Source organism: Stegodyphus dumicola, chromosome 6 (genome assembly GCF_044657685.1).
Source record: "Stegodyphus dumicola isolate Sdum_Otavi_A_Nest chromosome 6, ASM4465768v1".
Lineage (NCBI taxonomy): Eukaryota > Metazoa > Arthropoda > Arachnida > Araneae > Eresidae > Stegodyphus > Stegodyphus dumicola.
The window spans coordinates 50,892,731-50,909,923 of NC_140773.1; the positions used below are offsets into that span (position 1 = coordinate 50,892,731).

A 17,193-nucleotide genomic window follows, 5' to 3' on the forward strand; every position below is an offset into this window, starting at 1 on the left:
TTTTGCACGTATCATTGTTTTAGGAAGAAATAAAAATATTAGAAATTTATGTTTGCGTCATGGAGTAGAGCGGGAGAAAACATCTTTTTTTGAAAGAAATTTGTATCAAAGTTTTAATGTCATGTATGACTTTTCGCCGAATTTTTTTTTTTAATCACTCGATTTTTTTCGACAATTCGACGTTTATGATTTTAAAGTTTTAACATTTAAAAAGTTATCAGTTACAAAGATTTAGACTCTTCACAGATTATAAAATAAACTCATCGCCCGTTTCTAAAGCAAGAATGATTGAGGAAAAAAACATTAATTGTGTGATTTCCTATATTGCTTTTAAAAATATACTTCAGTAATAGGCAGAGGGTAAACGATATGTATTGTTTCTTGGCGATCGCTTCGAAATATAGTTCAAATTATGACGTCATAACGTCACTACCCGCAGCCGTTGTCACTCCGTTACTCTGAGCTGTGTGTCCCGTTACTCTTGCAGCTTATAAGAGAAAATTGCCATTTTATAAATGCTATATCTACCCCCCCCTTTTTATGCATAGATCTAAATTTTCAGTTAATTTCATTAATTACAAAAACTAAGAGAGCTGTTTGAGTGGAGTTAAAAATTATTTCCAATGAAATTTAGCATGTCGTTTTAATTTATTTTTTTTTGTATCATAAATTCATATACTTTTTTCTCAGCATTTCATTTTAATAGCTAGCTTTCTTAATTTTATTATGGTACGAAATTTTACATTTTTTACTGGACTTTCAAATTCTAACATCCAAAAACATATTTCTGATAAACATTTGAATTTCAAAGATTATAAGACAAACTCTTCGCCTTGTTTTAAAATAAGAAACATACACAAAAGAAAAAATATTAATTATTAAACTGTCTGATTTTTTTAAAACCTGCTATATTTTTACAAGCTTTTAATTAACTTTCATATGGTGTTGGTCACTATGGTCAGATATTTACCGTCGGTTTTTAAACTATTTCCTTAAAAGCTATGAAGCCAAATTTTGCATACACACTCATTCTGGATGACAATACAATGCAGTGAGGAAGTTTTCAAAATTTGATTAGAGTTTTTAGAAATGTAATGTTGAAAATATTGTTAGCATATATCTTTGTTTTAATGAACAAACTAAAATTCATATAATTTTATTATTTGCACCATCGGTTAGTGTTAGAGTGGAAATAAAAAGTTTTTAAATGAAGTTAATTTGAGGTTTTTAACTTTATTTCTGTTTTTCGCGTAAATTTTTCTTTTTTTGGCTAAACTTTTTGAGGTAAAAATTTTGGGTAAAATTAAATAAAACAAATACATCACAGACCTCTTCATGTAACAGAATTTTTAGAAGATTGATTATATATATATATATTACCAATGGCAGGCTTGCGATTGGCCATTACTAAGTAGTAGTACTTAGTATAGTGACCAAGTCGGTTGAGGGCCTGCTATTGTAAGGGCTCACAGTAATCCAGTTTTTCAGGTGCTTCCATAATAAAGTAACCACCACTACTAAGACAGAAGTGGTGGTCACTTTATTATGGAGGGTGCTAATAGGAGGGCCATCTTTGATTCCTATGAAGGGACGGACAATTACAACCAGGCCTTCTCCGGGAGAGAACCCGGGCCCTCTGGTATAGCAGTCGGCTTCCCTAAACACTGTACCGTCTGGGCGACTGATTAGATACTGTTGTTCAAAAGCTGATATTTAATTGAGTTATTTGACTGATTGTAATTTGACGTGTCATTGAGACTAAAAAGATAAAAAAAATATTAAAGAAAAGGGTTTCTAAAAAATGTGCCTTCATTAAAAATCATAAAAGAATTAAATAAAAGCGTGTCGTGATGCTAAATTGTATATAAATTCTATATAGAGATTTTTTAATCTTCTGTTCCCATTAAATACATAATTATTTTCTCCGTTTGGTTCTTTAATTGCATTATGAGTTTTAAATAAAATCTTATTTTTTAAAAACCTGTACAGACATTAGGTATTTTGGAAGCAAGAACCTTGAAAAATGAGCAACACCTTCGCCGGGAATCGAGCCACGGAGCTCTGGAATACGCGCCCAGCGTGCAGACCAACACACCACGAAGACATGCCAAGAAGTCAGGAGAAATACCTTATAAACCTTTTTTTAAATATTTTTATTTAATCCACTGTTCCTATTAACTACGTAATAACTTTTAGTTTATTAACTTATTAATTAATTATTTAATTAATTAAATAACGTTATTTATTTATTAGCCCCTTTTAGTTTATTAAAATATATGAGTTTTAAGTAAAAGCTCATTTTTTTAAAAACCTTTTTTAAACATTTTATATTTATTAAAATTCATGTTATTTTTGTTAATATTATTTATATGTTTGATTATTTTTTATTTTCATCCGTTTGTTTAACGTAAGTGAACGAAGCATTGTTTAATTTTCAACATCTAAATATACAGTTGACTTAAGTTCTAAGACCTAATCAATCAAGAAAACCATTTGAGGTAATTAAGTGAAAATGCTCCTCTTTTGGAGGAGGGGGGAGTTAACTGCAGGAAGAAATCTTACGGTTCTGAAAAAAAGAAGAACATAGTTGAAACCGGAAAAATGCACTCCCTCTTATTTCTATCAATTTAAATGTAAATAAAAAGCAATACAATTGGTAAATAATTATGCACAAGAATTAAAATGCATTTGCTTTATTATATCAAAAACCTCACCCATACATACAGAGAGAAGACTATGAAAATGTATATCCCTCATTATCGGAAACATTTTATTTTTTAGAAACTTACGTGTTTTGAAAGCTAGAAAATATAATTTGATTTTGACATGCTTACCATATTTTACGCAGCAGCTCAGCATCTGATCAAGTATGCAGAGAACTTCTACCTGAGAACTATGAAATACACAAGGCTCCAACAAACAACGGTAAATAGTTTTACTATGTTCGATTACTTGCATATTATCATATTTATATCATGTTTAGAAAGTACATTATCTTTTCGTATCTTTCATATTTGTTCCTTATAGGTAAGCCCATAGATATATACATAGGATTTCAAGTGCTAGACATTGGTGAAGTTAATGAAGAAAGAATGGTAAGAAGAAACAGTAAATATTGATTTAAGTTCTAAAGATTGTAATTCTATGCATATAGTACATCTATCCATTTATCTGTCTATATAAATAGATAGGTAAACATACACACACTGTAAAAGCAAAAGTTGCTGAATATTTTCTTATGCTCAAACAGCTTATCTGCACCCTATGGTTGATAAGTGAGCTCTTGTATGACACTGGGTGGTGAATGGTAAGTCGACAATCAAAACTATAATTTCGTAAAACTATGATTTTCAACCAAGGTTAATGAAATGCGATAAAGAAGCAACTTACTACTCTCAAAAATATACTTCTTTGAGTACACCAATGTTACACAACTCATGTCGAATTACATGTTCTAATTTTTTAATGACTTTACAGTTAAAATTCTTATTTATGTCATTTGACAATTTAATAATTTAAGCTCACGTTTCCACTTCATTTTAAAACACGAGACTTAAGATTTTTAAAAATAAAACCCTACAAAACAAAATAAAATAAAATAATAATAAAGCCCTACAAAAACATTCAGAAGAGTTTGGGAGGACTAACATTCCACAGTAACGGATTCTATAATCTATGGCACTGGAACTTGCTGAACGTCTTAATGATTCCAGAATGTTGCCGCTGAATACAGCATCTATGATGTGCCTGTATTCGATATAAGGTTTCAATCATCATATGTTTCCAAAATGTTCTTCCTGCAAAGTTCAATGCAATGTCTATGGCGTAGCTATATTTGGTATGAGTTTCAATCATACATTTTAATGCGTTATTTTACTGTGCTATTCTGTATAAAGAAAGCATTTGGCTTCCTACATCACTTCACACTGTCAGTATGATGGAAGATGCTAAGGCCTATTCAAAGAGCTACAAGTTATTAATAGGAAAAGCACAGAAACCGTTTAAACAGAACCTGTTTGATCGTATTGGATAGAGCGTTATGTAATGGTATTCTGTATTCTCTATTATGCATTTTATATTGTGTGTTCCTATTTTACTCGTTTTTGTGGATTTAGGCTACAAATATTTGTGTATTCCTATTTTACTCGTTTTTGTGGATTTAAGCTACAAATATTTGTACTTATATGTTTTATGCACTTTTCTCACCAGCTCGACAGCCTCTGTGCCTTATTCACGTAACAGCTTCATTCACACCTCGTATTATGACCACTCTTGTTAGTCATACTCTCATTTAATTCAAGCCAATCTAAGCTTTATCTTTATCTATTAAATTAATTAATTAAAAATGTCATATCCTGAAATGTTTGGCTAATCAATATCAATCTTCGGAGCTACCAATTTATTCTACAAGAGGTACAGCCTAGGCTCAGGCACCCTGGTGTAGCAAGCACCGTTCCGCAAGGAGACTGCATTAGATAAAGGTAGCAGCTTATGCGTCAGGGGCCAGGAAATTATGTTTTATGCCTACGCGTGCTTGCTTCTGCACTATCGTGGGAAATATATATGCAACAAATCTTCCGAAAAGCCACGTAATCATGCAATAATGATTCATGAGAATGGCCAGGAAGCGAATGTGTACTTTTTCAATTACACAACAAATTTTGTTCTCGTTTTCTTGTGTTGTTTCAACTAGAGAACGAGAAATACGTTGTTCGTTACCCAATATTTTCGAGTCTTTTATGGTTTCCCATTATGACAGAACTGTTCCAGAGACATATATGAGTATTGCTGGGAAGTACTTTCTTTCTAATATCATTTTTCTGACGACATCTCAACATCATTTGCCTTGTTCTGGACAAAATACAAACGCAAGCTCAATTTTGTTGTACAGTAGAATCCCGCAATCTCAGCTTCCTATATCTCGACATTCCGTATAACTCGGCAGCTTTTTAGGAACTTTTTTAAGATATCTCTAGGCCAAACAGTGTACATAAGGCATGCAGTACGTATAATTATTATTTATGCGTATGTCTTTCCTGTTCTGTTCAAAGATTTGAGTGTTCTTTTTCTGTAATTTTTGCCGTTTTCGCATTTTAATTCTTGAAACTGTCTAACAAATTTCAAGATATGCTGTAATACTGTAATAATGGAGCTATCTGGAACAGTTATCTGATCTGTATATCCATACACCCACTTGATCGAGTCAGCAAATTCAAGTTGTTGAGTCATTAGGTTATTTTGAAGCAGGAGACATGAAAAATTTTCAATGCCCTCGGCGGGACTGGAACCTGTGCTCCGAGCGTGCTACCGTTACACCACGAAGGCATGCTGGAAGGAGGGAGAAAATACCTTATACACTTCCCTTTTTAAAGGGTGACGGAGGATTGGGGACCCAGCCACCAAATCCCGGTCGTGACGAATTATTTTCTACAGCATTTTAGCTAGAGCGCCACACGGTTTAAACAATAGAGAAGAATTTAGGAAATTATCAGAACATCAAATGGTTATTTCTTCAAAGGTATGCTAAAGAGATTAAGTTTTAATAAAAAAAGGGCTTCCGTCTTTAACGTTTTCCTTAAAGAGGGTTAAGATAGTCCGAGATCACATTTTAACAGTTTGGGATTTTTTTTTTAATTAATAAGTACAGGAGTGCATCAGCAGTATAAGCCTGATTAAAACTGTTTAGACGAACTGCTTAAACCAGAGATTACGAATTCGAATATATTTTGATTTCTGAAACGCATGCTTCCAAGTTCATATTAAAAAAGCACGTTATTATGTGTGTTTACTTCTATAGGATTTCCGACTGCATCTTTTCATCATGAATGTATGGAATGATACCCGATTGAATCTGGACGCCTATAAGAATAAGAACTACTCAAGTGTTTTGTATGATAAATGCCGCACCTTCATTTGGATTCCTGATATCTTTTACGAATCTGCAAAACTCATTGAAACTTTTGAGCCTAAAACACCTAGCACTATCTTCAAAGTTTTTCCTGATGGGGCACTTATGTTGTCTAAAAGGTAAATTTCTTTCTCATTCCTTTCACATTTTTCTTATATATAGTTTAAGAGGTTTATCTATTTCTTAGAAGTATATTAAATATTTAAATAAGAAATATTAAAATCCTCTTTTTAAAAGCAAATCATTTTAAAATTTTACATAGTTTACTCTCAGGCAGTCTAAAACGTAAGTTAATGGAAAAATGGGAGTAAATTGTTCATTTAAATTCTTGTTTAATTGTTCAACATCTATGCGTTTGCCTGAATTTTATAGCCTAAAGACTTAAGCCCAATTTTATGAAACTGCATACGCATAAAGCTGATTTTCACGAGAAAACTGCATTGTAGTATTCATTCACCAACAATGAATGCTTGCTGGCATAAACTCTGGCCGAAAGTTGTTAATAATTTTGTAGGATTTCCATCGATTAAAAATGAAGCCAAAGAAATCGTACAAATTACAAAACCAGTTAGCGCGAAAGAGATTTTCTGATATAAAAGAAGTGGTCAAAGACGAAGTAATCGAAAAATGACGAACAAAGAATTGGATAATATCAGCTGACAATGAAAACAGTGATAATCGAAAAGAAGATTAAGAGCCTTTGAATTACAGGAAGTTAAACGAATTGTTAAAAGACGCACAGGAATAGCCTGAATTTGCAATTGAGATTGTCCCAAATGAAGAAAGAAAGAAAACCTTTATGACAGGCATTGCAAAACTCTGCGCTGTTTCCCACGAAACTTTCAAAGAGTTTGGCAGTCATTGTCTCAAGCAAAAATTCCAGCTTTATAAAAGTATAATTGTCTTTCTTATTAAGCAGTAATAAAAATCTCTTCAGTCAACAATTATGTCGATTTTTTCGTTTTAATTGAAACAATACTAGGTTTGTTTAAATTATACATACATTCTTAAACTGATTTATACCATACAAATTTTTCCCACAGAAAGTTAACTTTGCGGAGCTTGATTCTGGCGTATGCGCTATGTATTAATGACTTAAACTTCTCCTTCTTCAAGAGTTTATGTTATTTGACTTGAAGAAAAATATCTTTTAACTGTCCAATCTATTTTTAAAATAAAATTTCTGTTATTAAAATCAGAATTGTCTTTTATACAAGAAATGTTGTTTTAATCAAAAGAATATTTTTTTTCCGTAGACATTCAATCTAAAGTCCAACATTGAAATCAATTATTACTAATTTAGATAGGATACAATATCATGTAAGAATAAAGTGTGATCAGATAAAATTCAAAATAAGGAAATTATAGCCGTATTTTCTGCTATCTCAGAAAAGATTTTTTTTTGAAGTAGCATTTCTAGAGCTTTCTTTATGCGCAAATATAATGATAATGGACAAAGACGAGATTTTACGCTTTTTTGGTCTTATAATCAGTACAAATGTTCTTTATACGTTTTTCTTGACAGCTTTTCTTTACACATTGTGTATCAGAAAGGGATGAACCACGACTTCACACTTAAGACTTTCATAATGCGACTAGAGGTTAGATGATCGTGCTTGAAGCTATGATGAAGAATAGGGCTTTATCACTTCATCAGTGGTATACATACTGAATCTTACTGAGAGATTTATAAAGCGAAAGAAGTTCTGCACATTTCTTGTATATAATGGTACAATCCAGAAATGTATATGTCTAGAGATATGAACTTCTTATTTTTGACATTAATTCTCTCATTCTTGTATCAGCTATAAAAGTACTTATTTGTTACATTTTGTATACTGTCATAATTATGAATTATGGTAATGCAGTTTTTGCGTTAATTTGTTATGTGTTTGCTTAGTGAAACATGAATTAAAAGTACATTCAAAATAATTGCAAAATGCTTATAGATATCTAGAAGTCTATTGACAACTAATGCCTTTTTCGCGTGCTTATTTCATGAAAGTACGGTTTTAGTATTTTGGTGTTCTTGTATTTGCAGCAAAGATCTGCTTATCGCAGTTAAAAGAGGCGGAACCGTTTTCGATAACGTTTAGTTTCAGAAAAATTTTAAAGTTGTTTTTAACAGTTAAAAATAAAAATTAATATTTCCAAAAACTACTGTGGTTATGTGTCGTCGAGGATAACACCACGTACTAAGTTCAATAAATATGCTATGCATGTAATACGCATAAATAAAATTTAATTACAAAAAAACAAGGCAGTGCATTATAATAAATAAAGTCTAGGAAATTTTACTTTTAGCTGCAGTGTACATATGCAGTATAATTTATATTTTTATTTTTTCTCTCATTCTCATACCTACCAGAATAAAAGATTTTAATTTTTCAAATTAATTCTTGAAAGGTTCTTTAGCAATTAAAAACCACCGCACCTGTATTAAACAAAATTTCAAGGATAAACTGAATTACAAAAATAATGATTCCCGTAAACACTGTATAAACGATGAAATATTAATAAATTAAGCTTTACGTAAACGTATCTGCGGTCATGATGGAGACGGTCCTTCTGTATAATATTGACAGTTCTTTTTTGCACAAAAGTCGGTCAAAAAGTAATCTACAATCCGCTACAGTTCGGTAATGGTAAGCACCATAGAAATGAAATTTTTGTGGATATAATCTTTGAAAATGTTGCTTAATACATGATCCATTTTTTTGCGGTACTGCAGTACTTTTTTCCTGACAAGAATGCACGTTCATTCCATTGACTGCCTTTTGCTCTCAGGATTGAAATGAAAACGCCAGATTTTATGACATGGGATGACTCCATGATAGCATTCTGGACAATATCAAGAGAAACTTTGTAGAAGATTGTAATACACGATTTTGCATTATCTGCATTATTAAAAGCTATGAAACCAGCAATCACAGATTTTTCTCTATTCCAACCGTTGAATTAAGATTAACGCAGATGCCTCTAATTAACACAGAACATATATTACGTTAACTCTGAATTAACGTTAAAACAGAACACCTATGTGCACTACGACCTATCTTGTGGTGATGTATGTGTCATTTAAAGCAGTTCTTGAATGTCTGGTGTATTTTCATCGGTTGTGACGGTTGGTGGTCTACTCGACAGTGGCTGCTCCTGAATAATGTTGTTAATATTTGAATAACATAAAATTACGCAAAGGAACAACCTTCTGTTTGGTGTTTACTTTAACTAAGAGTCTATCGATTTCGAGCAAATTAAATGCCCGTCCCTCGTCATCAAGCAATACTACGAAGAAGAAAGCTACATTTATACCAAAGGCCAAACAGTAAAACGAACAGGAAGGTAGCACCAAGGAAGGCGGAAGAAATACCTTATATACTCCGCCTTTTAAAGGGCGACTGGGTTTTTTTTTAGGGGACCCAATCGCCAAATCCTGGGTGCGGAGAATTATCCTCCAACACCCTTTTAGTTTGGGCGCCAGTGTAGAGACATTAGGTTATTTTTTGGAGGCAGAAATAATGAAAAATTAGCAACGCCTTCGCCGGGAAACAAACCCCGGACCTCTGGAATACCGGCCCAGTTTGCAGACCACCACACATCGAAAGCACGCTAGGAAGGAGGGAAAAATACCTTATAAAGTCATTAAATAAACAAGATAAATATTTGTGAGTGTGAGAAACTTAGAGGAAGTCCAGTTTACCAACTGAAGAAGCTTTCTGCATAAATTTTAAAGACACAAAATAAAAACTAGGATTAAATTTCCCACAATGATTAACTATCAGAGATATGTTTATTTTTTAAAATTCAGACATAAGATTCGTGATATTTGTTGCGAAACATTAAAGCTCTTTCAATTTATCCGATATATCTCAATATATATTGGTAACATGTGCTATAAACTCCCCGAATATTAAAGTCCGAAACAGAATCTTTAAGAATCTAACAAAGAATTTGGGAGAAAAGTCGTGTGTCAGTAGCGACTGATGGCAAATCACTGACTTCATTAGAAAGCAACGATTCTGAGCAGCGAAATTTTCGAGTACGAAATGCATAATAGTAAAAAGAAACTATATTTTTGTTAAGCCTGAAGAATGATTTAGCTTGTGGAGGCAAAAAAGCAGAAAAGAATTTACAGTAAACGGTAATGCTAAAATCAGATTCACTACGATTTATAATCATATCAAGAAAGGGAATTCTCAGATTCAACATCAAAAGAAGTGAATGGCTGGATCAATCGAATTTATAACGGATAAAATCTGGGATAAATCTTTATTACCCTCAAAAAGCGCAAAAGTGTCGTTGATGTAGCGAATCCAGATACGAAAATATAGTTCCTCAAATAATTTGACCTGAAAATAGTAAATGCAGATGTCAGCAATTACAGGACTGAGGGGATTACCCGCAGCTAATCTCTCAATTTGGCGATAATATTTATTTTTGAAAACAAATTAGTTTTGACTTAAGTAGACTTTAATAAAAGAAATTAATTCCTATTTCAGTATGTGTGAAATGGAATTCACGAAGCCTAAGAAACTAAATATTTGGCGAAAATATGTGATGCTCTCTCTAAGTCAGAAACTTAAAGGACGAAAAAAAATTCCAAACGTCGACTTTGGGGAAAGCATATTTAGCAGTAGATGGAATGAGTGATTTTTAAAACCGAGTTGAAAGTATTTGAGAAGATTTAACAGTTTTAACTTTCGTGAGGTCAGAAATTGAAGGATTCTTAGGGATCGAGCACTATAGGCCTTCATTTTTGAAGTTAATGACTTCATCAATTGTATGTGTGTTTTTTCACAACAATCTGTCAGCCCTTATCAGCTTTAGAGGTAATGATTTTAGAATTAGAATGAATTTCACATAAGGCCTTCGTTTCATTCTAAGCTTCAAAACCAGAGATTTGTTATTAAAATTCACGTTATTAGTAATTAAATGGGGAATTGTATCTTTATGTGCTTCTGAAATTTTAGGGAATTTAAAATAATAATTTGGAGAATTCAAGATTTAGATGTCTTTAAAAAGTTAAATTTTAATTTTTTCCTCTGATCCTGCGGAAGATTAACATAAGAGAATATTAGCAATGGAACTAGTATTTAGAAGGGGAAGATTAACAGCATTGGTGGGGCTAGACGACGGGGCTGTCAGCTTTTGGAATTTCGAAGTAAGGACATTTTATGGCGTTGACAAGCGGTTTCTTTTCTAGACCAAGATTTATGATTAAAAGAAGAAACATTTACAGTAGAAGTGACTGATTTTTAAATCAAGGTAATATAAATCATATTAAATTTTAGATAAACGTTTGCGCCTTTTTTTTTTTTTTTTTTTTTTTTTTAAGTTGAGGAAGTGGCACTATTAATTTAACCATAATTTTTTAAAGCTGAACAGAAGATTTGAGATTATATTTGACTTGAATAAATTTGGGAATAATATTCTGATGTTTTCATTTTCATTTGAGGAAAAAGAACAATGGTTCAAGAATTTTATAGGCTTAAAGTGTAACTTGCAAAATCGGTTCTTTTCTGTTGATATATTAAACTGAAAGGGGAATAATCGTGAAAAGGTGGTGAACACGAAAAGTATAAAGTAGCCTGAAACAGTTAAAATACGAAACTACAATTAAAATAAATTCGTTAAAACGAAAATAATAAGCAGTCAATATAGTACGAAACGAAACACTATTTATGCATCAAAGAATCAGCAAAACAAATACCAAAAGAAAATATGACAAAATCAATGAATATTAAAGAAACAAACAAAAAAGAGAAACTCTCCAAATTCCGGAAATGAAAGAACCGAACAATCACGTGGGATGGTGATGTCAAACAGAAATGGGCATAAATGAGCAAACGGAAAAAACTAGAACTTTCTCAAAAATGTCAGTAGGTAACTAAAATCAAGAGAGAGGGAAACGCTCCAAAATAAAACAAAATTCAAAATATTCTCAACTCATACAAAATATTCTCTTCTCAGATACTCTCAACTCGGTTACAAGCGAAAACATCGCGGACGAAAACGTCGCGAAGAAAATAAAGCAAGGCGAAAACAAATTCATACAAAACATCGTGGGAGAAAAGAACGCAAGAAAACATAGTAGTTCAAAAACATTGTCATCGAAAATAAAGTGATTCAAAAACTTCGCAATTTAAAATCATAGTCGTCGAAAATATCATATTAAAAAAATAAAGCGCCTACAAATCATCGCGTGACCATAATATAGCGAACATTACGTGTTTTCAGGTTTAAAAGTTGTAAATGCACATCCACATTATGATTTGTCAGCGCAAAATGGAATGAGGAATATTTTTAGTTTTATTTTTGTTTTTTGAACTAACTAATAAATTTTTACTGAAAATTTCAGGAGGAAACTTAAGCATTCAAAAACTGAAAATGAGTAGAAAATTAGTGTGATTTATAGCACTCAACAGAATTTTGATAATGTAATAATTAGCTAATCAATTTTAATAGAGCTAACCATATGCAGTTACTCATATTCTTTTTCCTAATTACTTTTAGAGTATGTTTTTCATGAAAACTACCAATAAAACTCTATAAAAATGATTAATTAATTAATGGCCTTTATATATAAAAGTTTTAAAATTCAGCTAACCTATAATTATTACCTATACCTATAATTATGTTTCTGCTCACTTTTAAACTTTGAATGCTTAAATTTCCTTCTTATTTTTTTCAGAAAAATTGTATTAATTAACTGAAAAATATAAAATATAAAAGTAAAACATTCCTCCTTCCTTCTTGTGTTCACAAATCGTTATGCGAATATCCCGAATTTTCAAAACGTGTGTAAGCGACGTTATCGTCATGCGATGATTTTTGTAGCTGCTTTATTTTTTACTACGATATTTTCAACGATGATGTTTCTAAACTGCGAAGTTTTAAACCGCTTTATTTTTTATGACGATGTTTTAGAACTGCGAAGTTTTCTCCTTGCTTTCTTTTCTTTTACCATGTTTTGTACGACAATGCTTTTTGCCTTACGATGTTTTCTCCGCGAGTTTTCAGCAGACACTCTCAACTCAGTTTAAAAAAATCACTTATTCCAACTATTGTTAACTGTGCTAGATTTTATGCTCTCCTTAATGTCCACAAAATCAAAATTCTGTTTCGGCCTATAGTTTCGAAATCATACCCTTTGGCTAAATATTTATTTTCTAGTTTTCTGCCTTTACTTTAAAAAAATTTTTACACTGTAAAATATTCTTAAATAAAAGTCGACGATAAATTTAAAAATATCTCTCCTCTGCATTCAGTTATGGTTTATATTTATTTTAAATCACTGTTTACTAATGTTTTGTTTCTGTCGAAGAAGCAAGAAAATGTCTTGAAACTAAGGTTCGTGAATTCCATTTCACACATACTGAAACTGAAGAGATAATTTCTTTTACTAAAATATCTTTGAGTCCAACACACTTTGTTTTCTTCTTTTTTGCCTCCTCAAACTAAATCTAAAATATGTATTTCATACTCTGAAAGTTTGCTCCTCAGAATCTTTGCTTTCTAACGAACTCAATGATATGCAATTTGACACAGGATTTTCTCTCATGATTATTGATAAAACCTTTAAGAAATTTTCTTCTTGCCATCAAAGAAGACATTTAGCTGTTAGTCCGTCTGCATATGCGTTTCTCCCAGTGACGCTACGCGTTTGCAACGTACTAATGGAAACGGGCCTGAGTTTACGGAAGTTCGGTGGTCGATTGCATTTATTGCCACCAAATGTCTCTGTATTTAACTTACTGCTATTCCATGTCATGTCTATGCTGACCTATGTTATGTCGCCATGCAATGTCCACCTGTCGTATAGGTAATGCAACGCTAGATATTTTATGTTGTAAATATGTTATGCTCTAGATGGAGCGGGTCCCGGACTATACCCGATTAGTCTTGAAAGGTTATCCGGGTGCCCCGCCCTGCTGTCACCTGCATTTAACTTACGGGTTTGGATTCTTAAGATATTTTCATGCTATTGGAAATATTTATTTCTGCTTATGAACTATGAAAGTAAAGTACGCTAGCAATTTTTAGATACATACATTTAGAACAATACACATTCTTTGGTTGAACGTTGTTGAACTCCATCCGTACGTTATCCGTCACCGCACATCGACCGGATTACAGATGTCAATCAAAGTGAATTCGTTCGCTGATTGGAGAAACGCATACGCACCGCATACGCATACGCAGAAGTGGAAACGGACCTTTTAATTTGAAAATCCATTTAATTCTACTGCCAAAAAATGTTCTGATAATCTTTACTTTCTTAAATTTTTCTGTGCTAAAAGTAGGGTAAAATAGAAATCATATTGATATGGCTTTTTGAATTGTGTTCTGATGCATTTTTATTAAAGGCGCACAATTTGAAAGCACAGAAAATTGAAAATCCATACAGATCGATCAACAAGTCAAGGATATCAACAAGAAATAATTAAATTAAAAAATTTATAAGAAGAGACAGAAGCATAATAATTAAGATTTGCCTTAAACACTAATGAGGAATTATAAAACTTGCATTTTTTCATTTATTTTATGTCTGATATAATTTAATAATTAAAATAAACAGAAAATAATGAACTAACGTAATAATAAATAATATTATGATGGTATATGCAATATATACGGATATAAACTTGCGTAACTATTTGTTTAGTGTATCTGTGAGTGTTGTTTAGGACTGCAATGTAAAACTTCTGCTCACGCGATGTTTAATTGCAGCTTGACGCAGAAAGAGAACATTTCGAAGTTATCTGAATTCTTTCTTCAGTTCCCCATCACAGAAGTTCGTGCACAATTGAAGCAGAGTGAATGGATGGTACGATGGAAATATATGCTTTGAGCATCGCTTAATTCAGGGTTTCTTAAACTTTTTTTAGTCGTGACCCCTTTTTATCACTGAGATTGTTTCGCGAGTTCCAGGTCCCCCATAATATTTACGAAAATTTTGTGGGACCCCATAAGCATTGCGCAAATCCGACACACGCGTGTGTGAATCTGTCAATTTATTTTACTAGTACTATAATATACGATTGCAGTTTTAGGTCATTAATTTCTAATTTTTAAGTCATAGAGCAATGTGAAAATTTTAAATAAGTAACAGAAAAAAGGACAGCATCACGTGCAAAGCAAGTAAAATGAACGTTTTCGTTATAAAAAGTTAGACAGATAGCCCTTGTGTGCTTTGCCATAATTAAATACACCACACCACACCACCACACCATTATAAAAAGAATGCGGCGAAACGTTTTCCTTTATCTTTGTCTGTATTGTCTTAACTTTATTTATTTACAGATACATTATGTAAAAATATTTGGTAACTATAAAATTATTATAATAAGTTAAAGAAATGTCAAGACTGCTAAATTCTTTGGCGACCCCCTTGAGGGAAGTGACCCACAGTTTAAGAAACACTGGCTTAATTCATGATTAAACAGCTACAAAATTTTGTAAATGTAAACTACAAGGTTTTGTAAAACTACAAGGTTTACTAAAACTACTAAACTAGTAAAACTACAAGGTTTTGTAAATGTAAACTTATCTTTATCGGAAACTTAATTTTAGGACTGAAAATCAGTTTATCTTCATTGTACAACACTGGCAATTATTATTCATTTACCGTTAACTTAATATTGAAAAAATATATAACAGGAGCAAGAACTATACGGAAACTTAAGAATTACAAATTTAAAATCTGGTTACGTATAGAAAGTCAGGCGACTTACCGCCCCTTCTTAAGAGTTTTAGTGAAATAATTATAAATTCAAAAGAAGGCTTAAATAAACTTTTTCGTTGCAACGTATCAACTACACAACTCGTGAATCGCAAAAAGAGTCATTGTTACTCGCGGGATCTCACAGAACACAAATAGCAGATTCAAATTTAAGTAGATAAAATATGGAATTTACAGGGCGAGATCGTACTAAAGCTTTGGCTCAGCATTCCAAATGTGTGAGAAAACACAGCTAGCAAAAAGCTAAAGCCAATCTAGATAACTCTAAAGGCTTGGCGAAAAACAGTAGTACGAAAGTCAGCGTCGCTGCCAAAAGCTCTTGGTTCAAGAACACTGTTCTTATACGTGCCTTAACTAACTTGCATCCTGGTGGAAGACGACGAAAGTAAAAGTGACACTCTATATAAAATAATAAGATAAGTTAATGTGCATAAATCTTTATAGAACAACAATAATAAGGCAGAATCTTTTTAAATTTTATTTCTGAACTTATTAATATTGTTTAATTACTTAACATTAAAAACAATTTTTCTACCGAGGTCATTTTATTTAATTTCAGGTTTTCGTTTAAGGCTGATTGTCATATGGAACTAGATTACTATCCATTTGATAGCCAGAATTGCCAGTTTTTCCTTTCATTGTGTAAGTAATATTCTAAGTACAGTTTCATAAAGTGCATAATACACTTGCTTAGAAATTAAGAAAGCAAATTTTATATACGCACGAAAGCTGTTTTAGAGAGCTTTAAAAACTTTTACTTCTACCTTTCTCTCTACTTTGAAACAAATTTAATGATTCATAAAATGACATTATTTATTTTAATGTAATATGGAACAAAATTTCTCGTGAAATTGTTAAGTATTTGATGTCGTAGGATGACATAATGTTTTAAGGAATTCCATGTTATTAACCCTCATCTAAAGTAGAACACACTTTTGTTTTACTTCATGAAGTTTTATCGTGCATAACATTACTTTTCTTGCGTGACATTTAAAATTGCAAAATATATTATCATATAAATATTAAAAGGGGATCTGATCAATAACTGTGTGTCGCTGAAACAAGATTCAATTAATTTTCTCATATATTGCGATTTAACTTTTTGTTTACGGCCTTGAAAAGCGAATATACCGTACTAGGCAAAAGTTTATGATATCTCATATTGATTGCTTTAACTACATTGGTTTTATATTGAAATGGGTTTAGTCCTTATATTTCACTGCACAAACAGAAATGCGTGTTGTACAGAAATCCTTACAATGATACACAAACAGTTTAAGGTTCTGTTTTGGCAAGAAAGCTGCACTGCGTTTTAACGTGGGAATATGAGAGATGCTGAAACTTCTTTTTTATTTGGAATATAATTGTTGTTCTTTTGCGTTACAGAATGAAAAAAAAAAGAGCAATACATAACTGCATGAATGGGAAAATTAATTGCAAAATCAAATTCTGTAATCACTAATAAGTTAGGATTAAGTCATTTGTAATTAGTAAAACATATTCTTCATTTAATTTCGAATTGGAAGTCTCAGTTGAGTACAGC

General features: G+C 32.0%; 1 protein-coding gene across 2 annotated transcripts in view; it reads left to right on the top strand.

Moving 5' to 3' along the window:
- LOC118202866 (glycine receptor subunit alpha-2-like) overlaps positions 1-17,193 on the top strand; it is an 82,450-nt gene that overhangs the window by 44,343 nt on the left and 20,914 nt on the right. The window contains exons 2-5 of one of the 2 annotated variants that reach the window (XM_085818308.1): positions 2,849-2,925; positions 3,028-3,095; positions 5,798-6,027; positions 16,210-16,292. In XM_085818308.1, coding sequence (XP_085674434.1) covers positions 2,849-2,925; positions 3,028-3,095; positions 5,798-6,027; positions 16,210-16,292 — 458 coding nt within the window. The remainder of the gene's footprint in view (positions 1-2,848; positions 2,926-3,027; positions 3,096-5,797; positions 6,028-16,209; positions 16,293-17,193) is intronic. The other variant, XM_085818309.1, reaches the window with a different exon arrangement.